At 36.1% G+C, this 27,792-nt stretch overlaps 1 protein-coding gene across 1 annotated transcript; it reads left to right on the forward strand.

Annotated features, from left to right (window-relative positions):
• The first annotated feature begins 18,200 nt into the window (after positions 1–18,200).
• LOC149682851 (uncharacterized) lies at positions 18,201–19,009 on the forward strand. Its single transcript, XM_089871180.1, has 2 exons — positions 18,201–18,410; positions 18,473–19,009. The coding sequence occupies exons 1-2, from the start codon at positions 18,201–18,203 to the stop codon at positions 19,007–19,009; spliced, it is 747 nt and encodes a 248-aa protein (XP_089727306.1).
• The last annotated feature ends 8,783 nt before the right edge of the window (positions 19,010–27,792 follow it).

Raw genomic sequence — 27,792 nt, forward strand, 5'->3', positions numbered from 1 at the left:
GAAAATGCTCAAAGGAACTATACACGCTGTTAGGAAATTTTTTACACGGTCATAATCATTGTAGGGCGTATTACCGCGATTTATAAAAAATTTCTGATATATATCATTCATGCGTTTTGCAATAGCTTCGTACATGCATTTAATAACTTCGGCTTGATCATTCAAAAGGTTGAAGTGAAATTTCATAAAACTAAATTTCTCGTTCAGTTTCCCTGCTTCGGCATAACATTCATTACTTAGTCTAACACGGGCGTTCACGCGGTAATCTCGATCACCGACTTTGGTGGACATTCTTACGACAGGTCTTTACGGGTTAAATGCTGAGGGCTGAATGATCTTTATTGCGTGATTTTCTTGAGTGCGGGGTTGATAATTAGCCTGAGGGTATATTGACTGGTGCTTTTCTTTTTTTATTGCCCTTTATTGGCCAGGTGGTTGAGGACCATAAAAAGGGGCGTGGCTAAACTAGTTGTATTGTTATCAATGGAATCTGTATTTAGATTGAGTTATGACTCACACAAACGTGTTAAGACATTCCATCGGCTTTTTTTATTTATACGTAACCACGCGCAGACGGGTCTATGGCCATAAAAAGGGACAGAACTTGAACAAAAGAATTTATCCCCATCCGTTTTTATTTTTACTATATAGACGTGTCTTAATGGGTTTAGGGGCATGGTCGAATCAGTTGTATTGTTATGAATGGAATCTATTTTCAGATTTATTGCTTTGTTAGTTGGCGACTCTTCCTACCACGAAACATTTAATTGTTTCCCGGTGTTTGCCCCGGAAATAGGAATGGGTTGGGGGGATAGGGGGGTTGATGACGTCACGTGATGTTGTTGGTGGGAAATTTGAATTGGTGGTGTGTTTCTGTGCGGCATATTTTAGCGTCCTTGGCGGTAAATGGATGCTTTGTCAACGCAAGGTTCCACTCTTAAATTAGGATTACCTTTGATGTTTGGTCGACAGTGAGTTTCTTCAGCTCTTGCAAAACCTCCCCCTTTTTCAATTCGGAAATTATAGAAGATAATGCCTAGTTTTGTGCACCATCTGTGTGTAACAACATATTTTTGGAATCAATTGCTTTTGATACCGACCAAAGCGAAAATAATATTTTACATCTTCTGTAATTCCATAAATATGCATGGGAAACAAGATGCTTGGCCACTGTTAAGGCGTGGACCGGGTTTTACGTACTCCCCTCTTTTTTTCTCAACCTGTCAATATTTGATTGATTGTGTAGGCTTATAGTTTTGTAAGCTTATAACAAAGGATGCTTCTGTAGGAATAAATTTATAAAGACTATGATATAAGGTAAAAAGTTATTTATATTCTTTAAAAGTATAGGTTCTAACAATAAGGATATTTTTTCAATTTTCATTTTAAATTGCATTTGACTTAACCTATAGTAATTTCTTCTATCTTCGTAAGGAAGATGATAAATTTTAATATTATTTGTAAATCTTACGAAAGTCATTAAGTTTTTCTTTGATATACAAAGCGTTTAGTTTTTTCTAACGTAAAGTTCCAAGACTAATCTTTCGAGATCTGTAGTTTTAACTTTAAAGGTATGATAAATTTCTTCCTTGTTTTCTTGGGGTTTTTCAGGTGTTTTTTCCTCGGTCTTGATTTGGTTATTTATTGACTTGGTGTACGTCTCTGTTTCATCTATGCTAAAGGGTATTTTTTTTGTGTGCCTACCTCTGATAAAGTTGCACTTAGGGAAATGTTTCAAATGTTCTTCGTAAGGATTATCGGTGGGTTTCCAGGCTAATAAAATGCCGTTGCATTCGAAGCACTGTACTAGATCATCGGTATGTAACGAATAAAACCCCGCTCTACTTAAAGCTTTTTTATAGTTTCCATCTTGTGGCCAGGAGTAAAAAGTATGATATCTCTGCAGCTCCGAGTTCATGATGATGAATGAATATGATGATAGAAATATTCGATTTATTTATCACCAATAGTACCTACCCCTCTCTTTTAACCCCCCCCCCCTCCATTACTTAATATATGAAATAAAAGAAAACAGTATTAAAAAGGTGACACATTTATTTTTTAAAAATACAAAAGAGATTACAAAGAGTATTTCTTAACAAAAGGATTAAGTTATTCTTTACGGGCGCGTTTCAACATGTTTGTAAGATGACGTCATTCTTCAAACAATCTCGTCCAAACTCTGAAACCAGAGAATAAGGAATTCCAGCATTCCCAAGATCAATGAAATAAATAGTACAATAAGTAGTTTTTAGGAGGTTGTACTCCAAGATCTGGCGTATTCTTGTCAACCTTTGTGTACTTGACTCCATAACAACTCACAACATACAATGGGGATGGGGAGAACGTAGCAACCTCCCGCACCTAATGGTAACGGACCCTTCAGCGTGTCAGAGTGAGTTATTTTTACAATCATTTTATTATGCCCTTAAGATCTTTGTTGATCTCATTCTCCCTCCCACCCCCTTGGGTGGAGTATATACCGTTAAGGAATGTATCCCAATTCTTAATCGGTGCTAAATTAAAAGTTTTTTTGGTGAAACATAGAGTAATTTTGATAAATTTAGCTAAAATTTATCGAAACGTTTTTAACAATTTGAAATGTTTTTCAAATGACGCTTTTTGTGTCGGTAGAATGTATGCTAAACGACTGATTTCGTTTCGGTGGTCTATTCATTTTCCCATGTATTCCTATGGGGTTTTAGGAATTTTAAATTATCGTTTTCGTGTCGGTCTATTGTAACCCAAATGATCAAAAACGTTTCGATTGTTTTTTACTTCTAACACGAAATGCGTTGTGAATGATGCTTCTTTCAATACCGTTTTATGTTTTCCACAAATTTTTGACTACGAGGTTGATAATTTTGATAAATATAGTACGTATTAGGTTAATGCTTCGGTTTAATGATATGTTGTATCTCTGCTAACGCTACAAAAACATAACTTGTTGAGACTTGTCCGGATAATGCCCTCAGGGCAACCACCTGGAATCAATTAAATGTTTGGTGGTAGGATGGGCCACCAATTAACAAAGCAATAAATCACTCTAAATACAACTTCCATTCATAGCAATACAAATGGTACGACCCCCACCCCCAAAGCCCTTAAGATACGTCTGTACGTGTTTACTTATAAATAAAAAAAAACAGATGGGGGTAAAAGTTTACCCTCGCTCCCCTTGTAATGTCATAAAACCTGGTGGGTGTTCCAATTAAAGAAAGGACAAAATAAATTCCATTGATAACAATACAACTGGTTCGACCACGCCCCCAAAAGCCATTACGACACGTCTGAACGTGTTTACCTATAAGTAAAAAAAACAGATTGGGATAAATTCTTTTCTTATGAACCATGTTCGACCCCCCTCCGCCTTAATGTCATATAACACACACTTTGGTGGCCAAAAGGGGATTTTGTAAACTATAGAGAGTCATTTCACTTCCGAACTCTGGAGAGAAAGGTTGGTGACAAGGCTAGTAAGAAATCAAGTGTTTCTTCCGATGCATCTTACGTAATATGTAATTCTTGTTTTGGTAAAAATGTCCCTTAAAATGTGTGCTAAATAGAAAACATATGAGACAGTCTAGCTATATTCGTGTATACTTTACTCGGAAATGTTAAGATCGGTAAAAGTTTTAGCATAATAAGTAATAATCCGGTATATTTCATTCATCTGACCACATCTCTTTCGGTATGGCCGAAAATGTTAATGAAAACCTCAAAAAACTAGGGTATGCCCCCATGCCACGTACGAGTCATCTACACTGTCCTCATTGTGATGGGACTTTAAAAGACGTGCCTGACTGCGCCCAATTAAATTATTTCTGCACATCACGTGACTGTGCGCACTTCAGACGTTGCGTTTTAGTTCAATCCAAAAACCTTATCCGTATGTCGACCCATAAAGAGCGAAGACATCTTCTTGACGAGCGAAACTTTTGTACACTGTGCGGTGAGTTTAAATACCGGATTAAGGACTTGTGCCCGTGTTACAAATGGACAGATGATTCACCAGAGATTTAAATCAGGTACGGCAGTGACTTTCGAGATGAAATAGAATTGTGGAAGCATCATAGTTCAACTTTTGCTTCATAAAAAAAACTTTGCATCATAACAATGTTTGTACTTTAGTCGATATTCATGTGTACTTTAGTATTATTCGTATGAAGTTCAGTATTAGTATATAATAAGCCACATATGCATGGTAAAATTGGTGTTTTTTAAGGTAGTATTATATAAATGCCAGTATTTTATTCAATATTCATGGGTATTTTAGAAGTAGTCAGCTATAACCTTTGCATGTATTTTATATAAATCACGTGTAATTTAGTATTATTCGTATGAAATTCAGTATTAGTTTCTAATAAGTCACTTGTGCATGGTAAAATTGGTGTTTTTTAAGGTAGTATTACATAAATGCCAGTATTTTATTCAATATTCATGTGTATTTTAGTAGTAATCAGCTATAACTTTTGCATGTATTTTATATAAATCACGTGTAATTTAGTATTGTTTGTAATAAGTTCAGTATTAGTTTCTAATAAGCCACTTGTGCAGGGTAAAATTGGTGGTTTTTAAGGTAGTATTATATAAATTCCAGTATTTTATTCAATATTCATGTGTATTTTAGTAGTAATCAGCTATAACTTTTGCATGTAGTTTATATAAATCACGTGTAATTTGGTATTGTTTGTAATAAGTTCAGTATTAGTTTCTAATAAGCCACTTGTGCAGGGTAAAATTGGTGTTTTTTAGGTAGTATTATATAAATGCCAGTATTTTATTCAATTTTCATGTGTATTTTAGTAGTAATCAGCTATAACTTTTGCATGTATTTTACATAAATCACGTGTAATTTAGTATTATTCGTATAGAAAATCGGTATTAGTTTCTAATTAGCCACTTGCGCATGGTAAAATTGGTGTTTTTTAGGTAGTATTATATAAATGCCAGTATTTTAATCAATATTCATGTGTATTTTAGTAGTATTCGTATGAAAAAAACTGTAGTAATATTTCTATGAAAAATCTTTCTTGCTCATTAAATGTTCTAAACCTAATACAATTTCTGATTCTTCAGCCTATACAACTAGAATAACCTAGCATAAGCCAGTGTTTCAGGATCTATCATAGAATAACTTAGCATAAGCCTGTGGTTCAAGAACTAGTATAGTATAAACCTACCAGGATCTACCATAGAATAACCTAGCATAAGACTATATTTTTCAGCATTTACCAAGAATAAACCTAGCAAAAGTCCATGTTTCAAGCTCTAATATAGTATAAACCTACTAGGAACTACCATAGAATAACCTAGCATAAGCCTATCTTTCACGATCTACCATAGAATAAACCTACCATAAGCTTATTACTTTAATTTCGGGTAACGCAACAAAAAATATCTTAAAAATGTTGAGACTTGTCAGGATAATGCCTTCGGGGCAAACACCGGGAAACAATTAAATGTTTCGTGGTAGGAAGAGTCGCCAACTAACAAAGCAATAAATCCGAAAATGGATTCCATTCATAACAATACAACTGATTCGACCATGCCCCTAAACCCATTAAGACACGTCTATATAGTAAAAATAAAAACGGATGGGGATAAATTCTTTTGTTCAAGTTCTGTCCCTTTTTATGGCCATAGACCCGTCTGCGCGTGGTTACGTATAAATAAAAAAAGCCGATGGAATGTCTTAACACGTTTGTGTGAGTCATAACTCAATCTAAATACAGATTCCATTGATAACAATACAACTAGTTTAGCCACGCCCCCTTTTATGGTCCTCAACCACCTGGCCAATAAAGGGCAATAAAAAAAGAAAAGCACCAGTCAATATACCCTCAGGCTAGTTATCAACCCGGCACTCAAGAAAATCACGCAATAAAGATCATTCAGCCCTCAGCTTTTAACCCGTAAAGACCTGTCGTAAGAATGTCCACCAAAGTCGGATATCGAGATTACCGCGTGAACGCCCGTGTTAGACTAAGTAATGAATGTAGTGGAAATAATATTGAATTATTTCATAGAAAAAGTTGCGTTTCTCTACCGCAGTTATTGCATCTTATTTTGCTTTCTGGGGCATTTCATGCGTTTTTGACCAGTGATGTCATCATGGGTCGAAAGATTTTTTCAAATTGGGTACACCATTCGATACCATTAAGAAACTCAGGGTTCCAAATTTTTAGCTTAAAATTTTAAGAACTTTTTGAATAATGCCAATTTTTCAAAAACCCACTATTTGTAAAAAAAACTGTCATTTCTGGACACTTTTACTAAAGGCGCTATAACTTCTGTTCTATTTATTTTTTCTTAACAGACTTAGCAAAATTGCACAAGAAAGCAAGGGCTATTCAAGGGTGAATTCAACGAGGTTCTATCACGAAGCATTGTCTAGTTATTAAAAAAATATAAACTGTAAATTTTTTTTCGGGGCGTTCCATTCAAGGCTGGTTTTTGTCATATGGACAGGTGATGTATTGAAATATTTTACCAACGTTAGATGCCCAGTGGTGGGCCTCTTCAGAAGGATCTTCTTTTAGGAGGGTGCCACGCGCCTTCTTTAACTTCTTTTCCGTAGAATAGAGGGCGGCACTAAAGAGGCAGAAGGGCGCCTTCTTTGCAAAGAAGCTTGGGTAGAGGAAGGCGCAAACTCCCTACTACCCTACATTCCTGCCATTTCAAATCTCTGTAAAATTTTGAACATTACAGATATTGTAAAACGGTATTTAATCTATAAACCTCATCTATTTGATTGTAATTGTAGCTCTTGGCAGCTTTGGCCATTACCACTGTTGGAATGTGGTTCATGAACACCTTGATTGAAAGATTGTTATCTCGTAACGGAGAGCGGAAATTTGTTGGATTAAACACGAACAAATGGTCCATCTTTCGATTCCTGACCGATCTACTTCTATTAAATGCACATCTTATTACGAAAAGTTAGCAAATATCTTCTGGATTGATAGAGTTATGCATTTTTTTCCTCGGGTTTAGGCATTCCTCAGTTATGGCCTCGAAATTTGCCTTCTACACTTTTGTTTTTCTCCTGGCTGATTGCTCAAACCATCTTGATGTGGTATGTTTCGAGTTACTACAGCGCCGACGCCTCCACTAAAGTCTACGACAAAATTGAAACTTTGGCGGATTTATAACGACAGGAAGTGTTAAGCCCAGACTACTTAAGAATGCCATGGAACATCGCCTCTTTCAAACGCTCGTAATAAGTCATTATTCACTAAATATTGAACTAACAGCAATTAGGTTAGTATTATACCGCGTCCAACTCTACCATTATGAGGGAATGTTATGATGAACGGTTGAGACTACAGGAGAATAATACTGCCTATATTGTCCTTGACCTCGAATAGCTAAATTAGTTTGAATAACTCCCCATTTCATCGCGTACCAGGTTGAAAGCAATTTGCTAGGGAAGAAATCGGTCAACACGATGAAGTTGAATGAAATCTATTTAAAATCGATTGACGAAATCCTGAACGAAGATTTGTACACTGACGTGTCTAAAAGGAAAATATTCCTGCTGACCAACGACAAATTGCTTCTCTATGGATGTTGCTAGGTCTTGCAATTCCTGCCGCTAGGAAAAGTGGAACTCCATTTATCCAGGAAGCCTTTTCTACAAGCGCCCATGTTCTTCATGATTTATCGGAACGTTTCCACAGACCTTCAAGATATTATCAACCAAAAGTACGTAATTGCACTAGAATTCAAATCATATACTGAACTTTGGTGTACCAGCGTTTGGCACTTGCTTTTAAGAAGGAGGAGGTATAAGAGGGGAGACTTGGAGTCAGACAAAATGCACCTAGTCCCCGTTCCTAAGAAGATACTGTGCCGTTCCTTGCTACCATGGTTACCGCTACCACCTAACGGCGAGAGTGCGTACATTCTTGCGCATGCGCTCGAACCTCGTTTCTCGAATTTGCGCACCACTGCATGCTGTATTTGCCTAGTTGTTTTATTTACCTCTATAATTTCCGGAACATGTCTTCCTTCTTATACATCTTCTTAGCTTTTACCTTGCGCTTGAACAGCGTCTCGTGTTGCGAATATAATATTTTATTCGCAGGATGGGTGTCTTGTTGGATTCGGTCCCATACGAGTACCATCATTTCAAATGCAAGTACAATGTATATCGACGTAATGTTTGGGAGAAACCCGTAGATACAACACCGCCATTGACGCTTGTTCCATCATTAATCTTACTGTCGTCATTCGCAGCGGGTTTCGTCATCTCGTTTGGCGAACTTATTTACCAAGCAGTAACTCAAGTAGCGCCCAACAAAACACGAAGATTCACTTGAAATTGCGCTGAATATTTGACCTTGGACTGGTTTTCTGAATTATTTTATTTAATCATCGACCTATTTAGCTGGGCTTTGAAACGCACATCTATTGAGAAACTATTTCACGCGTCAAATTTTTCTATGTTGGACGGAAATTTCGTTATTAGAACGGCACGCAGCGATTGTAGCAGTTAAATAGGAAACAGGTCATATCATAAGTGAATAGCTGATCCAATAAATTAAAGTGACTAATGCACCCTTTCAACAGAAACCTAGAAGTTCGAAAGTTTCAACTATACTGTAGACAAAAATTCAGAAAAACCAATGTCAATGTCTATAACAGATAGATTTAATTTTCAATATATTGTAATCTTCCGTAGTAATTAAGGGTTTCTACTCCAGGGGTGTAAGGTTACATAGAGGATTAACACCCAGTGTTACCTCTGACCTTTCTCCGTACTATATAAGCGTCAACTGCTTATCCTTCTAAGTCAGTCTTTCTTCACTACTATGATGTAGTAGTTCGCTCGAGCGAAGGGCTTTGCCCTAGTATTGGACTTCATCCTCAATTAGTAATTATGTTAAACTTTAAATTCTTTAGTTGTAAATACAAGTCGGTATTTAATTATTATTTAAATTGTTAGTTAATAAAGTATGATTGAACCTAAGGAAACGTAGTAGTTATTCTTAGTTATAGCCAAGGCTTTTATGGCCCCGTGCAAATGGGGCGAGTTTAAAAATCTCGCAAACGTGGTTACATAAATGGCGAGCTTGCCAGGACACGAAGAGACCTGGTCCATTTAGATTTTGCTTTGGCTATGCTAAGCCTTAGTGTAATCGTGGTTAGTGATTATTAATTGTTAGAACTTAAGATAAGGTAGTGACTTGCGGATTTGGACTACCCGTGACAAGCACTATTGAGTTTGTAGGGAGCTCAAAACCTTTCTTTAAGCATTAATTCACTACGATCACGATGTTAAACTCTTCAAAAGCAAGTTAATCACTTGGCTTATCTCAATGGGACACTCCCTAAAGAGAAGACACTACAGTCAGCAATCAACGCCTACAGAAGACGATTCTGAGTCAAGTTCTTCAACGAACGGTGGAACTGCAGGCCACCCTACTACGGAGACTTCCTCAATTACATCGTCTGATACGGCAGCTTCAGATCTGACTAGCCTCATCCAGGAAGCGTAAGACGTATCTAACCTGGGAGGACGAAAGCTAGGACGAGCCATCCGATGCCATAGTTCCTGCTTTCATCGAATTCCTTATAACTTTTAAATAATTAACCTAGTATGATAGTTAACTGGAGTCTTTTAATTATCTGTTACATTATTTAAAGTTAATTACTAGTATTATGTTATGTTTAAGTTAGAAAATTTATGTAATTGAATTTTCTGCCGATGAAGTCCAAATCTTGTCGTCTGGGGGGATGTAACCTTCCGTATTAATTAAGGGACCTCCTGGGTTTCTACTCCAGGGGTGTAAGCTTACATAGAGGGTTAACACCCAGTGTTACCTCTGACCTTTCTCCGTACTATATAAGCGTCGACTGCTTATCCTACTAAGTCAGTCTTTCTTCACTACTAAGATGTAGTAGTTCGCTCGAGCGAAGGGCTTCATCGTAATTAGTAATTACTATTTAATTCTTTAGTTGTAATAAATACAAGTCGGTATTTATTTATCATTAGTAATTATTTAGATTAATAAAAGTACGAATAAACCTAAGGAACAGTGTAGTTATTCTTAGTAGTAGCCAAAGCTTTTATGGCCACGTGGGGCGAGTTTAGTAATCTCGCAAGCGTGGTTACATAAATGGCGAGCTTGCCAGGACCGACGGGTCCTAGTCTATTTAGATTTTGCTTTGGCTATGCTAAGCCTTAGTGTGAACGTAGTTAGTAGTAATTAATTGTTAGAAGTAAAGTTAGGGTAGTGACTTTGCGGATTGGGGTCTACCGGTATAAGCACTACTGAGGAGCCTTCCTTTACAACAATTCACTACGATCACGACGTTCATTTCATACTCAAGCTCTTCAAAAAGCAAGTTAATCACTTGGCTTATCTCAATGGGACACTCCCTAAAGAGAAGACACTACAGTCAGCAATCAACGCCTACAGAGGACGATTTGAGTCAAGTTCTTCAACGAACGGTGGAACTGCAGGCCACCCTACTACGGAGACTTCCTCAATTACATCGTCTGATACGGCAGCTTCTGATCTGACTAACCTCATTCAGGAAGCGAAACCTGCGAGGATGAGAAAGCTAGGACGAGTCAATCGATGCCACAGTTCCTGCTTTCGTCGAATTACTTATAACTTTAAATGATTAACCTAGTATGATAATTAACTGGAATCTTTTAATTATCTGTTGCATTGTTTAAAGTTACTTATTATTATGTTATGGTTAGACTAACCTCATTCAGGAAGCGAAACCTGCGAGGATGAGAAAGCTAGGACGAGTCAATCGATGCCACAGTTCCTGCTTTCGTCGAATTACTTATAACTTTAAATGATTAACCTAGTATGATAATTAACTGGAATCTTTTAATTATCTGTTACATTGTTTAAAGTTACTTATTATTATGTTATGGTTAAAGTAGCAGATTTATGTATTTAAATTTTGCCGATGAAGTCCAATTTTGTCGTCTGGGGGGATGTAACCTTCCGTAGTAATTAAGGGCCCTCCTGGGTTTCTACTCCAGGGGTGTAAGGTTACATAGAGGATTAACACCCAGTGTTACCTCTGACCTTTCTCCGTACTATATAAGCGTCGACTGCTTATCCTACTAAGTCAGTCTTTCTTCACTACTATGATGTAGTAGTTCGCTCGAGCGAAGGGCTTTGCCCTAGTATTGGACTTCATCCCCAATTAGTAATTATGTTAAACTTTAAATTCTTTAGTTGTAAATACAAGTCGGTATTTAATTATTATTTAAATTGTTAGTTAATAAAGTATGATTGAACCTAAGGAAACGTAGTAGTTATTCTTAGTTATAGCCAAGGCTTTTATGGCCACGTGCAAATGGGGCGAGTTTATAAATCTCGCAAACGTGGTTACAATATATTCACATACTTGTTCTGAATCTGTGCCCTTGGTTTTAAAGGCATGGAAGATGCTGGTCTCTAAGGTTCATACCAAATAATCCATGGTGTATTGAAAAATAATAGAGCTTAACTGGTTTAAAGTGGAAAACAACTTTTTACCGCTCCGAGTGACGTATGTCACGGAGAGGTTCTAATTTCGACGTATGTCGCGGAGAGGTTCTAATTTCGACGTGACTGTCTGACTGTCTGACTGTCTGTCTGTTGTTATACCCACGTGACCGCGTTCGCAGTTTGCAAATCGGAGCAAATGTGTTTTCAATTTCCGGACCGCATGTACAGCTCCCGGAAATTGTATTCCACTTACAGGCTATTACTTTATTGCCTGTCTAACACCACAAGCCTCAGGTCTTTGTTCATCCCACACGGACACCAGTCTGTACACACTAGCTTCTAAACACCACCATCTTCTGAATTTTGTCCATCTCACATGGACACCAGTTTGTACATACTGGCTGAATCCTTTATATAATACCTATTTGAGTAAGGCGAGGCGAAGCAACAGGCGTATGCTTCATTTCAAACGTTAATATTGGTCAAGTCTCTCAAGAATGTTTAATTGTTCTTTTTAGCCCAGGACTTTTAGGGTTTGACCTAGAACATTTGAACATAAAGATGAAAATTGGTACATGTGTTGTTTTTGACCCAACAAAAAATATACTAAAAGTCCCCTGCTGTAGAGCGCGAGCTTTCGCCGCCATCTTGGAAAATGGCCTCCGGGAATGCCAGCTACAATGTATTCTACGTTCTTCTTCAAAAATTATGAAAATTAGTACACATAATGATTAGAACCACATGAACATCATGGCAAAATGTTACAGCTCTGTGTTTAATAGTTTGGTCGCCATATTGGAAAATGGCCGTCGTGAATGCCAGGTACAGTATATTTCACCATGTTGTTGGAAAATTATGAAAATTGATAGGTATTATAATCAGAGCTGTGTGAACCTCATAGTAAAATATTGAAGCCATTAATCAGATAGTTTGGACGCCATGTTGGAAAATGGCCGCCATCAATGTCATTTAGATACAGTATATCGTTAAAAAATTATGAAAATTGGTTATAATTATGTTGAAGACCGTCTTAACATCATACTTGAATATTGAAGAAATGCTACTGATAGTTTGGGGGCCATCTTTGACAATGACTGCTGGAAATGCCAAATATATTTCAAATATATAAATCTTTTTGAAATTCCTATTTTGAATTAACGTAATAAACCACAAAAATTTGAAATCTCGAAGTTGAAATTATCGACGCCATCTTTAAAAATGGTTACACGAAAATCATTGCCCTAAATTCTGAAAGAACGAAAAGTTATTCAATGCTGTTAGTCTCAACATGTTGATTAGATAATATGATTTAATATGGTGTTTATGCATTCTAGTGTTGTTTAAGATTAGATTTTAGACAAATCTCTAACATTTCATTAATATTCATCGTCATCCTGAAGATTTTTCATAATAATTGCATGTCAGAACCCTTGATTAGGCGCCACACCTAGCTGGGGCCTTATCAGCGCCCCTCCCCATCATATTCCAAATTGAACCTGCGGAACCGCCGTCATGGCACACGGGATCGGCCAGCGGGCCCGACAAACGCCACTTGAGCAGGTGACAGAAGCTGGAAACCGTCAGCGACGAGCCCAGTCAGGAGGTGGTCGGTGACAGGGAAGGATTACGGCAGCAGAAGACTCGAGAGGACGGGGGAGTTCTCTACTAGCACAAAAGTGCCATACGGCCCAAACAAATAGTGTATCCGCGACCTCTAGAGGATTGCCAATAACGGGGGTGAGCCAAGGCAACACCTGGGCGGAGGCAAAGCGGACGGGAAAAACCTTCACGGAATGGGGCAAGGAACGGTCTGAACCAAGGGCGAACCCAAGGAACTCCCGAACCGTCACACCGAACTCAGGCCCCCTCCGCCACGACAAATCCTTTGAGTAAAAAAGGTTAAGAGAACACTTCTTTCATTTACGTGCTGTAACTGGGTGTGGTTATGATAAGGCGTGGTTAAAAGTAATGACAGATAAACAACATCTTACAAATTTGTTGCTCTTTTATAATGACCATATTGCATCTAAGGAAGCCATAGCTGCTGCCGAAGAGAGATTTGTTTTCGCTTTTTTTAGGGTGATAATTGACACGTCTGTCACGTCATGCTTTAACTATGTGGATATTACACTATAATGGAACCGTTGCTGTCAAGTCCTCATTTGATCTCCCCAAGCTTCATCCAACAACCGACGCCGCAAAACTACATTTTTTCGAGCATATCTTTAAGTCCAACAACAGCTAGGAAACGATTTAATCCCGAACAGAGGGGATTGGTTCACACCATTCTCCTTCCGGCATCAGATGAACTTATAACACTCATAATTTAAACCTGCAGTTTGCAGAACAAATAGTACAAAGAACTGTGAATGTAGACGATCTGGATTAGCTTGCTGGGCAATGTGTGGTTATTGTCAAGGTATTAGCCGTAATAAAAAAATCTTCAGGATGACAAGAAATATGAACGAAAAGTTAAAAATGTGTCTTAAATCTAATTCTTAACGACACTAGAATGTATATACCCCATATAAAACGGTTTTTCCTAACCAAAATCAGAGTTATATGGCTTTCCTTTTCTTTTTTCCTGATTTTAGGACAGTAATATTTCAGCGACCATTTTTGAAGATGGGTCGATAATTTAGACTCGAAAAGTGTTATTTTTATGGCGTTTCAAACGTTCATGAAAATCATCTACTCAATAAAAAAATAATGAAGAAATTTATATATCGATAATATATTTGGCATTTAAAGCAGTCATTTTCCAAGATGGCGCCCAAACTATCAGTAGCACGTCTTCAATATTAAAGTATGATGTTTAGACGGTCTTCAACATAATTATTACCAATTTTTATAATTTTTGAACAACATACTGTATCTAAATGACATTGATGGCGGCCATTTTCCAACATGGTGGCCAAACTATCTGACTAATGGCTTCAATATTTTACTATGAGGTTTACACAGCTCTGTTTATAATACCTATCAATTTTCATAACTTTCCAACAACATGGTGTAATATACTGTACCTGGCATTCACGGCAGCCATTTTCCAATACGGCGACCAAACTTTTGAACACAGAGCTGTAAAATTTTGCCATGATTATCATGTGGTTCCAACCATTATGTGTACCAATTTTCATAATTTTTGAAGAAGAACGTAGAATACATTGTAGCTGGCATTCCCGGCGGCCATTTTCCAAGATGGCGGCGAAAGCTCGCGCTCTACAGCAGGGGACTTTTAGTATATTTTTTGTTGGGTCAAAAACAACACATGTACCAATTTTCATCTTTATGTTCAAATGTTCTGGGTCAAGCCCTTTTTAGGCCTATCTGTCCTGGCCTATTTCTAAAACGATGTAACGTTCAATAAGGCGAACAAATAACGAAGAAATATTAAATATTAATTATATTTATTTTAATATTTAAGATAATCTTGATTCTCAATTCAAAATTAATACGGAAAGAGTTAAAAAGCAGTCTATGTTTTTGTCTGTGTGTCCGTCCGTCTTTACTCTAGTGCGATGCGTTAGCAGTTCGCTTTGTTTTGATGTGTAAAGAAATCCTACAGAACCTTAATATTCACTTTTTCCATAATATAAAGTGAATATGTTAAAATATTTTTCGTAATTACGATGCATTTAGTACTTTTGATATTCCAAGGACATTTTTTAATATTGTTATTTGAAATGGCTGTTTATATATTACTTATACTTATATACTATATATATATATATTTATATACTATACTACATTTGTATATAGAATAATCCTTGCTTTAAAGATTTCGAGAAGAAAGCTAAGGCCTGGACCCTGTCGGGTGAATCAATTATTATCCGCAATAGGCTTAGAGAACCAAAAAGTAAATAATTGAGACCTGAGGTGAACTGCTGCTGGCCCATTGGGCCGAATCCCATTAGACCGAATGTCCCATTGAACCGAATCCCGTTGGACCGAATATAGCCAAAATGTGCGGGTTTATTATCTTAAAATTTTCATTGCTATTAGAAGATATATTTTTAACGCCGTATTTTAAAACCGAATTAAAAAAATCTCTATTGGTTTAAAGAAAATAACCTTGTCCTTAAGCTTGCGTCTATCAATACACTTTCTTATATATATAGAAAATGATACTGTGATGGTCAAATCCCAAGTTTAAAAGGATGCCTCTATTGTAACCGAGCCGATTCTAAGCCAACCTAAAATGACCCGTAAAACAATCAATATTTTGGAAAAGGCATATATTTATTGTTCAAGGAACTTAATAAATGCGGCGTTAATTGTTCCAGAATCTTTAAAAAAATAATTTGTTGGAAAAGGCCCGCTTTTATTATGCAAGGACCTCAATGAAAATAAAAATATTATGGAAAATCGGTTATCCTACCACTTCTTAACCTAACCTAACCTAACCCAACCTAACCCAACCCAACCCAACCCAACCCAACCCAACCCAACCTAACCCAACCCAACCCAACCTAACCTAATCCTAACCTAATCCTAACATAATCCTAACCTAATCCTAATATAACCTAATCTAACCAAATCTAACCTAACCTAACCTAACCTATCCTAACCTAATCCTAATCTAACCTAATCCTAATCTAACCTAATCCTAATCTAACCTAATCCTAATCTAACCTAATCCTAATCTAACCTAACCTAACCCAACCCAACCAAACCTAACCTAATCTAACCTAACCCAACCCAACCTAACCTAATCTAACCTAACCTAACCCAACCCAACCCAACCTAACCTGATTTGACCTAACCTTAACTCTCTAAAATATTACCGTATTTTTAATAAAATTTACGCAAAATATTTTAAATACTCAAAGGCCATTATTGCAATAGTATTTTTTAATTACTTTATAGTTTCCCACACTGTCTAACGTAACTGCAATTAAGTTAAAATGAAATTAATAATCAATTGCATGAAACTATTATTACGTAGTCTACTTTTTCTTTCGGGGAATCGATCCAAGGACTATCGCACGGTAGTCCGATACTCTTCCACTGCGCCACGGTGAGACGAAAGTTCCTATCGCTAAATTATAGCCTTATAAGTAATAATAATATTCCTAATAAAAAATCCCAATAGACAGAAACCGCACAAACGGCGGTTTTAAAATTATATTTCAGATAAAATCGGTCGATTGGGAATTCGGTCGATTGGGAATTCGGTCGATTGGGAATTCGGTCGATTGGGAATTCGGTCGAATGGGATTCGATCCAATGGGAGGACTCTGGTGAAGTTGGGTTTTCATTTTCGTGTCTGTAATGAAGGGACATTAACGTTCAGAAAGAGCCGAAAGTTAATTACACCTTTAAATAATCAGGTTTAGATTTTACAATAGAAGAAAGCATCATGGTGGCAATTAGATCAGTGAAAGGGCTAATCGTTATCGGGTTATAGCTTAGAAGTTTTCATTCTTATTGTGGTGCGTATTGACTTTCAGTGCGTCTAACCACAAGTCAGCTATAGTGATATTTAACGTTGGCACACCCATGTTGGCAAACTAAGAAAATCGTTGATGTGAAACGAGACAGTATCTTTTATACTGCTAACCAGTTGTGAATGTAGCTATATAGGGTTAACAGTTGAGGCGTAGACAATTGGGCCTTTTCAAACACATAAAGGTTATATCTCTCCAAAATCTATACACTTCATATCCTGTTTTTTTCCCATTTTCTGATTTAAATGTGTCCAAGACATATCTCTATTGGATGTATATGTCGTCTGCTTTACTGTATATTCGCTATGCTTGGAATAATGCTTTAATAATTCGTAAATTTTTACTCTAAAAAAGAGAAATAATTCTATATCTAGGTTAATAAGTTTGTAGTAGTAGTCCTCTTGACTCGGAGAGGTAATATTTTGGTTTTCCCAACTTGTAATCTGATAAGCGCATCCGACTCGTGCTTACAGCAAAAGTTATCTGTTCCGGCTGAAACTTCGCCGGTCTCTTTTTATTTCTCCCCGGCAGCTTAAAACGTTTCTTATTTTGGAGGGCTTTGGCCGAACAAAGAAGAGAAAAAAATATACAGAAATAAAAAATACACAAAACTAGATAAAAAAACATGAAAAGTCAATATTGAGCAGACGACGTACTTTTTTCTGGGGAGAAGGCCAAGGAAAGAAAGCGGTTAAAGGTGGAATTCATAAACGTCGAACGCAACGCAATTTAGTACAGACGAAGGCAGGGCGTCGTGCGCAAAAGGCAGACGTTTGCGCACGACGCCCTGTCTTCGCCTATACTAAATTGCGTTGCGTTTGACGTTTATGAAATTCACCATAAATCTCCCAAAAGAAGATCGCCTAATGTGGCACTTTATTGTTCTGAATCAGTTTAGTCTGCTTATAGGCAGTATATTTATTGCTAATGGGACAAGCTTGGCGAAGGGAATCGGCGCGTTATACCTTCTTGAGTAGTATCTAAAGTTAGAGCAAGGTATCCCAACAAAAAATAGTTTTATACAGGTTATAATTCTGAAAGTCGCGGCGAGCAGTCGCATAAAATTAGCTCCGGCTTAGCGCTACGTTTTATCTTGTCTAAATCAAAGTTTAACATGTCAAGCTGTGCGGGTTGTAATGAAGTAATAAATACAGTAAAAGATATTATTCAATGTACAAGTTTATGCCAAGAATATTATCACGCAAAATGTACAAGCTTAAAAAATTAGGACAATCTCCGAAAACTAGGCGCCAAAAAATCAACATGGAAATGCGAAATCTGTAAAATGAACAAAGAACCTAGAAAAGACTCAACTGGAAGCAATTCTGTAAGTCTTTCAAATGACCCCCCGGAACCCACCCTAACTACTATAATGAAAACAATTACTGAAATGTCAACTAAGCTAGACAAATTAAAAACTATAGAAAGAAATGTCCATGATGTTGAGGAATCTGTTAAATTTTGTTGCGATAAAATTGACGATTTTAGTGAGGATGTAAAAAATAATACACACTCTTTATCTATGATAAAGGGTGATTTTGAGAAAGTTGTAAAAAGAACAATGAACTGGATAACAAGGTAGCCTATCTGGAATCAAAAACATCTGACCTAGAATTTCAGCAAAATAAAGACTCATTGGAATTATCCGGCATTCAAGAATTAACAAATGAAAACCCTCAAGTAATTGTACAACTTGTTGCCAAGTCTTTGTCCTTCGACATGCAGACTTCTGACATTATAAAATGTTATCGTAAAACTACTCCACCCTCTGCTACAAATACTAAAAAATTGCCATTTCCAATCGTTGTTAAGTTTAGGGATATAGAAGTAAGAGATAAGTTTTTTGAGGCGGCACAAGATGATAAAGCCTTGCTGTTTTGTGACAAAATCCATAAAAGCCTTAAAAAAGAAAGATATTATGTAAACGAAATTTTGTCACCCCATACTAAAAAACTACTATTTGAAGCAAAGTTGTACGCAAAGGAACGGGGTTTTAAGTTTATTTGGGTAAACAATGGGAAAGTTCTGCTTCGCAAAGAAGAAGGCTCTAAAATTCATAAAATTGTCTCGAAGAAAGATCTAAAGTCAATCTAGAAAGTAAAATAATAATATGCAAATAAACAATAAAATGAAAACTATATTATGCACTTAAACTTAAATCATGATTTTTCAAATTTAACAAATGTTTCTATTAATGAAGTATACCCAGACATTGACGCGGTAAATATCTGCTGTAAAAAAATCAACACTTACAAAAATGGCCTAAAAATAATTCATATAAACGTGAGAAGTGTAACAAAAAATTTTGATGAAGTTTGTTTATTATTAAATAACCTAGAACTTGACCTTGATCTAATAATATTAACAGAGTGTTGGTTAAGCGGCAAAAATCCCCAAACATTTAAAATCAACGGTTATCACACTTTCTCTACCACAAAATATTTTAACAGAAGCGACGGCGTTATCGCTTATGTAAAAACATCTATAAATGTAGACTACTCAGAAATAGACATTGGTGGAGCGAACTCTCTTTGTTTAGACATAAAACAAAGTGGTTCAATAGCTTATAGGTTCCTATGAATATATCGATCACCAAATAACAATGTCCAAGAATTTTTACCGCAACTTAAGGAAGTACTTGAAAATTTTGACAAACTCAACATCCACAATATTTATATATTGTGTGATATAAATATCAACATTCTTGAAGAAACAATTGATAGCTCTGAAAATTTAGATATTTTATTTCTGCATGGGTTCGTACCATTGATTAACAATTATACCAGGGTGTCTGAAAAATCAAAATCCTGCCTAGATCACTGTTTTGTTAGGAATAAAAGTCCCAAGGAATTTACCTGTTCTATACTACAAAAATTTGTTACAGACCACTACCCAATACTTTTAAATATAAATAGCGAATCAAATCCTTTATATCTAAATAACATTATTAATGGTAGATCCAACAAGCAAAAAATAGATTTCGTTAAATTAAAATTCTTAATTGGATTTGAAAATTGGTTAAATATATACAATAGTGTTACTGTAAACCAAGCTTTTGAAAACTTTATGGAAACTTTAAACTTTTACATAAATCTTTCGAAAATTAATGAACCATCTAAAAATCAAAGAAATAAGGTACACAAAAACCTAAATTACTTAAACCTTGGATGACAATAGGACTAGCAATTTCCATAAAAACGAGAGATAAGCTAAAATCTACATGCTTAAAGGAACCATTCAACCCTAGGATAAAGGCGAAATATACTGCATACAGAAACAGGTTAAATAATTTAATTAAATTAACAAAGCAAAATTTTTATAAAAAATAAAATTGAGAAATGCAACAATGATAGTAGAAAAATATGGCAAGTAATTAACGAAGCCTCTTCACGTATTAAAACTAAAATTCCTATAACCAAAATTTTTATTAAAAACGAAGGAACTGAAATAGATGCAATGAATAAACCAGTAGAATGTGCAGACAAATTTAACGATTACTTTATAAATGTGGGCAAATCATTAGCGGATAACATTTCTCGAAATAGGGGAAGAGATACTATAAATGATACTTTCTTTGAATATCCAAATTGTAATACAATGTTTCTCATACCTGTTGACGAAATAGAAATAAAACAAGTGATAAATAAGTTAAATTGTACTTCGTCTACTGGATATGACAAAATTAACGCTAGTATTCTAAAAAATATTTCTGATTTCATAATTCAGCCATTAAAATACATTATCAATCTGAGTTATACAGAGGGTATTTTTCCGGATTCCTTAAAACGAGCTATTGTTACACCTATTTATAAATCTGGAAGCCGTCTAGAATTAAATAATTATAGACCAATTTCTGTCTTAACCCACCTCTCAAAAGTATTTGAAACCTGTCTTAAGAATAGATTAGTCAACTTTTTAAACAATCATAATATAATTTCTAAAAATCAATTTGGATTTCAAAGTAATTTAAGTATAAATGACGCCATATATAGTTTTACAGACTTCGCAGTATCTTCGTTGGATAAAAACATGAAAGCTTTGGCCATATTCTTAGATTTGGCCAAGGCTTTTGATACAATTTCTCACGCACTTCTTTTACTGAAACTTGAAAAATATGGCATTAGAGGTAAACCTCTAGATTTATTTCAAAGCTATCTGAAAAATAGGGATCAAATTGTTCGAATTGGAAACCATTATAGTCACCCTATGAATATAACTTATGGAGTACCTCAAGGCACAATTTTAGGACCAATATTATTCCTGATATATATAAATGAATTTTGTAACTCTGAAATATCTGACCTGCTAGTATCCTTTGCAGATGATACAGTCCTATTATTTGCAAGTGAAACTTGGGAAGGCGCTTACTCTAAAGCAAATGAAGCACTATATAAAGCAAAAATTATTCTTGATAATAATTTACTTAGTTTAAATATATCAAAAACGAAACATGTTACTTCCTCTATAAGAAAACTACCTGAACCGATTAAAAAGAATAAACTGAAATTAACAATCCATAAATGTAATGGTAAAAGCTGTTCGGATAGTTGCAAAACAATAGAAAGAGTAGATTCTATAAAATACCTTGGTCTGTTCGTAGACTCGCATCTTAAATGGGATATTCACATAAAATATTTAACAAAAAATCTTCGATACATATCGTATACATTAACAACGTTGTGCAAATTCTTACAAAGAAAACTTCTTCGTGCGGTATATTTGGGTGTACCTCGTATGAGCAGTTCCCGGTAGAGCAGTTCTCGAAACAGCAGCCGCGATTCCAAAAAACAGCGGCGTTCTTCAAAACTGCTGTTTTAGAAATAGCGGCTGCTGTTTTAGAAATAGCGGCCGCTGTTTTAGAAATAGCGGCTGCTATTTTGGGAAATAGCAGTGTTTGTCTTTAGTTTCGAGTATTTCTTAACAATACAGTTATATTCGTTGTTTTCGAAAACTACCTTTTTCTATGATCATTAAGTCAGTAATATGACCTACTAACGGATCGTGTTTTTAAAGTACACTTAAATATTACACTATTCTTCAGTTAACAATTCTAATAAATGAATAGAAAATATTTCAAGAAAGCTTATTTTATTTCGGAAGTAGATAATTGTAAAGAGTAATTTTTTGGAAAAGGCATATTATTATTTGGGAAGTGAAAGAAGACAAACAACAATATTTTGGAAAAGGCGTAACATTGTTACACCATTTCCAAAACATTACTAACCTAAGTCTAACCAATAAAAACAAAACCTAAAAAACCCAACCGAACCCAACCTAACCTAACCTAACCCAACCTAACCTAACCTAACCTAACCTAACCTAACAAAACCTAACAAAACCTAACCTAACCTGACCTGACCTAACAAAACCTTACCTAACCTAACCTAACCTGACCTGACCTAACAAAACCTAACCTAACCTAACCTGACCTAACAAAACCTAACCTAACCTAACCTAACCAAACACTATTGGGGGTTCAAATAATCAACTTGAAGCTAACCATATCTGACCTAGTTCTATAAAGTTCATATAACACAGCGTACACCATAATAAAGAACAGTCGTTTTTCGTATTCCTGTTTTTCTGCTCTTTAGAGAACTGCTGTAATGGTACGCCGCGTTTACGAGAACCGCTGTATCGGTAACTGTTGTAACGGGTAAACTGCCATTTCGGGAAACTGCTATTTAGGGAACTGCTGATATGAGGACCGGTATTATGGAATCCGCTCATACGGGAACCGCTCAACTGAGGGCTTCCCGTATATTTCGCCTTAGTCCAATCTATATTAAATTATGGAATAATTGCTTGGGGAAACGCAAATAAATCGACATTACGCCCTTTAATTGTATTATTAAATAAGATAATACGTATATGCACACATAGACCATATGACTATGCAACTGAGCTTCTTTACAAAGAGTTTAACGTAATGTCAATCCCACAAATGTACGCGTTTCAAGTGTTATTAGACGGGTTTAAGAAACGCTTTAAAGAACAAAAAATAACTCATGATAGAAATACTAGATCGGTCATATGGAAACATTTAGCTATACCAAAAACATACACAGCACTGGCTCAGAGTCACGCGTCATATACTTCCATAAAATTGTATAACAAATTAGACTATAACATAAAAAAAAATAAATAATTATAATTTATTTAGAAATAAAATAAGAAAATGGATACATGAAAATGTTTAGATTACTATATTAATTAACAAATACTAAAATCACTATTTTCTACTAAATATAAGCGGTTGCCCGTACGCGGCATAAATAAATAAAAATTATATATGAACAGTCACCCACATACAAGATTTCTTAGGTGGGTGACTTAAATTCTCCCTTGAAACAAATATTTAACTATTTGATATAATACTGTACTTTGGGACAAACAAATAAATAAATAAAAAAAAAATATTATAAACAAAACCGTTATCTTTAGCGGGGTTAATTTTTGGTGGTTTACGCAAATTTTCCTTTCACTCATCTTGGAAAATTAAAATCTTTGATTTGGAGGTTCTTTTTCATTAGTTTTTTTTTAATTCTGTCCAACATTTGACTGTGGCTCACAGTAAACTTTCACAAAATCCAAATATCCAGGACTTACATTCGATAAACCCGCAGATAGATCTTACTCTCTTAGATGGGAAGTAAGCGAATCAATGATTTTCAGCACCCTAACGTGAAGTCAGCGACTATATTTTGCTCGACTTCATTGTATTTTTTCTTTCCCCTTCAGCCTCAAATTTAGAAATTTTTTTCTAGTGAGTTTTTTTCTACAAATTTTCAATGCTTAGCACGATCAGCCAGCAAATCATGTCTGGGAGGGTTAAGGAACCTTAGCAATGCTCTTCCCATTCATCGTTATGGCAGGGTCTTCTGGAAACATATCCAAAACATAGCGTACAGCTTCGGGCGACATTGTGAGATCCATAAGATTTCTCGACCTTTGGTGTCTTTTTGGAATTTTCACTGGAACAACAGTCCATCTTGACGTAGATTTGGAAAACTTCGACTTCATTCTGGTCAAAAAGGTATGTCAACTATAAATTGATATAGAAAAATTGCCAAAATTAATTATATTCATTTTAAGGAGTTGTTAAAGTTTCTTTAGTCGCAACTGGCGAGTCGTTCGGTAATTGGGAAGCTCTTGGAGGCGATAATAGCGGAGAAACTGAGCGGTTATCTTGAAGAGAACAATTTAATTCCTGCTTCCCAGTTTGGATTCAGGCAGGGACGCTCTTGCACTCAACAGCTTTTGCAATCCTTTCATAACTGGGCCTCCACGTTGGATGAACGTAACCCCCCCAGACATACACGTTGTGTCTTTCGACTGGTCAAAAGCTTTCGATTCAGTGTGTCACAAGAGATTGATTTTCAAGCTGGAGAAGGCTGGGGTATCTGGTGTGGTTCTTCGCTGGCTTCAGGATTTTCTGGCTAACCGCTCTCAACGTGTCGTCTACCGTGGTGAATTTAGTCAGTGTCGTCCTGTCCTCTCTGGTGTTCCGCAGGGTTCCATTCTTGGACCTCTGTTGTTTAACCTATTTGTGTCAGACTTGCCGGGTGCACTCTCCGAGGGCTGTTCCTTGTATCAATATGCCGATGATAGTTACATATCTCTAGCTATACGATCCCCGGAGGACCAACTGACATTGCAAAATAACATTAACAATATCTTCACGTGGGGCCTTGCTAACAACATCTCCCTTAACATCAATAAATGTTGTTTTATGGTCATCTCTCGACGGAGCCCAAGGGATAACGTTCACTATTTTATACAGAGCGTTCCATTAAATCGCGTTGTCTCCATGAAACTCCTAGGTGTCCAGATATCAAGCGATTTAAGTTGGTCCTCTAATGTCACTCGCGCTAGAAATCGAGCGCAACGTCTGTGTGGTCTGATTCGTCGAACCTCCGGGTACTCCAAAGCGTCTATCACCCTTTATCGATCTATGTGCCTACCTGTCCTAGAGTATGCTACTCCGGTGTGGAACCCATACTTAAAGAAGGACATTGCTTCTCTTGAGGGTGTCCAGCGCCGTTTCACGAGTTTCTACTTGAAGTCACCCAGACCAGGAAAACCAAATCACATCCCTTATGCTAGGCGTCTACAGAATCTCCATCTCTTACCGTTAACGACTCGCCGCGACGTATCTGACTTAGTGACGTTTCTTAGGCTTGCGCGATCTCCGTTCTTTGATCTAGATGATTTTGTCCGAGTTAGCTTGAGGCATTCTGTCCCCACCTACTTCGTCCCATACGCAAGATGTCTGGCCTTAAAGAACTCGTATTTCTACCGGATAGTACGATTGTGGAATAGCCTGCCCTGCGACATTCGTCAAAATTGTACACTTTCAATACCACGATTTCGGTCTCTAGTGTCTAATTTTGTCTTCAATAATTGGTTACGTGAAAATTTGTAATTTTATTTATATATTTAATTTTTTTTCTGTATGGTTCTCTTTATTGTTGTCTCGTGTTGTCCCGTTAACCACCACATATAGGCTTGCCTCTGTGGTTGCCAGCGAATTATTTTTGCGAAATAAATATTATTATTATTATTATTAAAAGCTACTATAATTCAAAGCCGATTAGATTTTACACATGAAGTGCGTAACATGTGTCTGGGCGAGCTAAACGATATATTCTAAGCTCCTAGGAAAGAACACATCATTACACGGAGGACAATAATTCGCTAACAAGGCTCCTCCCTCTGTCTCTACCTTAAGAACCAATTTACCAGGTACATAATTTCGACAACTACTATAAAGACCTATTAGGGTGTCTAAACTGTTATATAGATAAAATTATTCAAAATACCAAAGATTATTTTGATGTAAGGCACGAAGATCTTATAAATCTGGGTAGCTTTTGTTTCGAGTATTTAAGTCGCCGTTTATCTGTTTTTTAACAAGGTAATTTTTCTGTTCTCGCTTCCGCAGCTGGCCCGGCCGCTCAGGCTCAGCCTCTGATACCTAGACAAGGCTTAGTGTAGTTTTGGAGTGTAATACTAATAGCAGAGCTATTTTTCTCCTGAAATTAAAAAAGTCTTATAATATTTAGATAAAGACTAATTGGTGCAATTCTCTAACTTTTGAAGCGAGTTATCGCAAGTGATAACGATCGTCTAAAGGGTGTTTGTCAAACTCATGAGTTCTTTGAGAGCGAGATATCTAAATAGGTGATTTAGGTGTCATCAAACCTTGAACGAAAAACGGCGGATGTCTCACAAATTCTTTCGTGCTAATAAAACACAAGGTGGTCAAGTTCCTTCAGTACTGTTTCAGCTTGTCCGTTTGATTGGGGATGGTATCGAGTAGAGGTTATTTGAGCAATTTCATTCGTTGTGACAAAATTCTGGAACTCAATGCTAGTGAAACAGGTCCCATTGTCGGTCACTAGCGTTCGCATGATTCCAAAACGCGCAATGTGGTGACGGCGTCTGTTGAAGTTGACCGGGTGATATTGACCTCCAACGTAATATGCTCTACTCTTTAAATTAATATTTTTATTTGTTACCAATGTTTACACTTAATCAACCCCCTAGACCTAAGAATGAAGTATATGTAATTAAATGATAAATTACATTTTAAATTGAAGTGCTACAAAGTGCAATGCGACAAAACTCGCTCCAATTGGCCCAAAGTTAAAAATAGGCATAGAAAGTGAATGAAGCATTATACTTCTAATGTGGAAAAATTCCCTATGGTATAAATGACAATTTCAGTGCTTTAGCCCGGAAGTTCTATGAAAATTACTCAGAGGAATCATGTCATCAAGTTTCTTTTTCGTGGAACTTCAAGGGTGACGATTTGAAGGAACAAATTTAGGCGAAATTATTCTTCAATTTAGCTGCAGCAAATAGTAGTCCCCGTGTGATTTGTAAAAACACATGAATAATAAAGATATATACATAGTTCAAACTCCTGTAAGTTTCAAGACTTGACTTACTCCTAAAAATAAATCTAACGCGTCTTTAAGTAAGATCAACAATTTACGTGCCGGAAATACCAACTTTATTAATCGAAAAAGTTAGCAGAGCGGAAAAATATGTGGTTTTTTCCCAGTTCATATCGGCTATTAATAAAAAATGTCTTCGTGGACAAAGACTTGAAAAAGTAAATGATAAGAAAACAAAATGGAATGACCGAAGTAACAGATATTAAACTTTTTCTTTAAAGACATGATTATAAAACATCAATTATTTGAAAAAAAAATACTTATCTTCGTTTTTTTCACCAAAATTACATTTGCATTGTTTTCGAAAGACAGATTATTCATTCTATATATTCTTTGTGGTATTAACAGTTTTCGAATGATAAGGATTAGAATAAATATCCGAGTATGGATATGGGTTATTTTTAAAGGTTTCTCTTTTCGAACTATAAGGCAAAACGTTGTTTAAAACGACTAAATTCAACCTAAGGAAGAAATTTTATCTTTCATCATGATTGACATTTTAAACGTCGCTTTAGGGTGCTTTGGTTTTGCGCCTGCATTTATACGACCACGATTCAATTTGGGTCCCATTTTTTGGGTCGATGATTTAAAATGTTTTATAAATGAATCATTAAAATCTGGATAAAAGACATTATTAACAAAAAACCTTTGGTATATTATTGAGTGCGTGAGAACTGTTTTAAAAGTTGTGATGGAATTAGTTTGGTATGACTTCAACTCGCTATGAGGAACACATTGTAGAGCAAACGTATAACACGAAACACGTAAATGGACACCGACAAATGGTGGGCTGCGTATTTATTTCACTATTGGGCTTAGTTTCCAGAATTAAAACGTATTGTAGTTCAAATTAAAAGCTGCAATCCTTTTAAATATCACTAACGAGGAACTGTTTCTATCATGGTCTACACTGGA

This window comes from Phalangium opilio, unplaced genomic scaffold (assembly GCF_054372755.1).
Source record: "Phalangium opilio isolate 3A_F unplaced genomic scaffold, DU_Popi_V2 ptg000037l_1, whole genome shotgun sequence".
In the NCBI taxonomy this organism is placed as follows: domain Eukaryota; kingdom Metazoa; phylum Arthropoda; class Arachnida; order Opiliones; family Phalangiidae; genus Phalangium; species Phalangium opilio.

Excerpts from the sequence above, each read along its gene's own strand:
- LOC149682851 (XM_089871180.1), top strand. The coding sequence starts at position 18,201 with ATGAACAAAGAACCTAGAAAAGACTCAACTGGAAGCAATTCTGTAAGT. Across the intron at positions 18,411-18,472 it reads TTGACGATTTTAGTGAGGAT|AACAATGAACTGGATAACAA; the intron begins GTAAAAAATAAT and ends AGTTGTAAAAAG.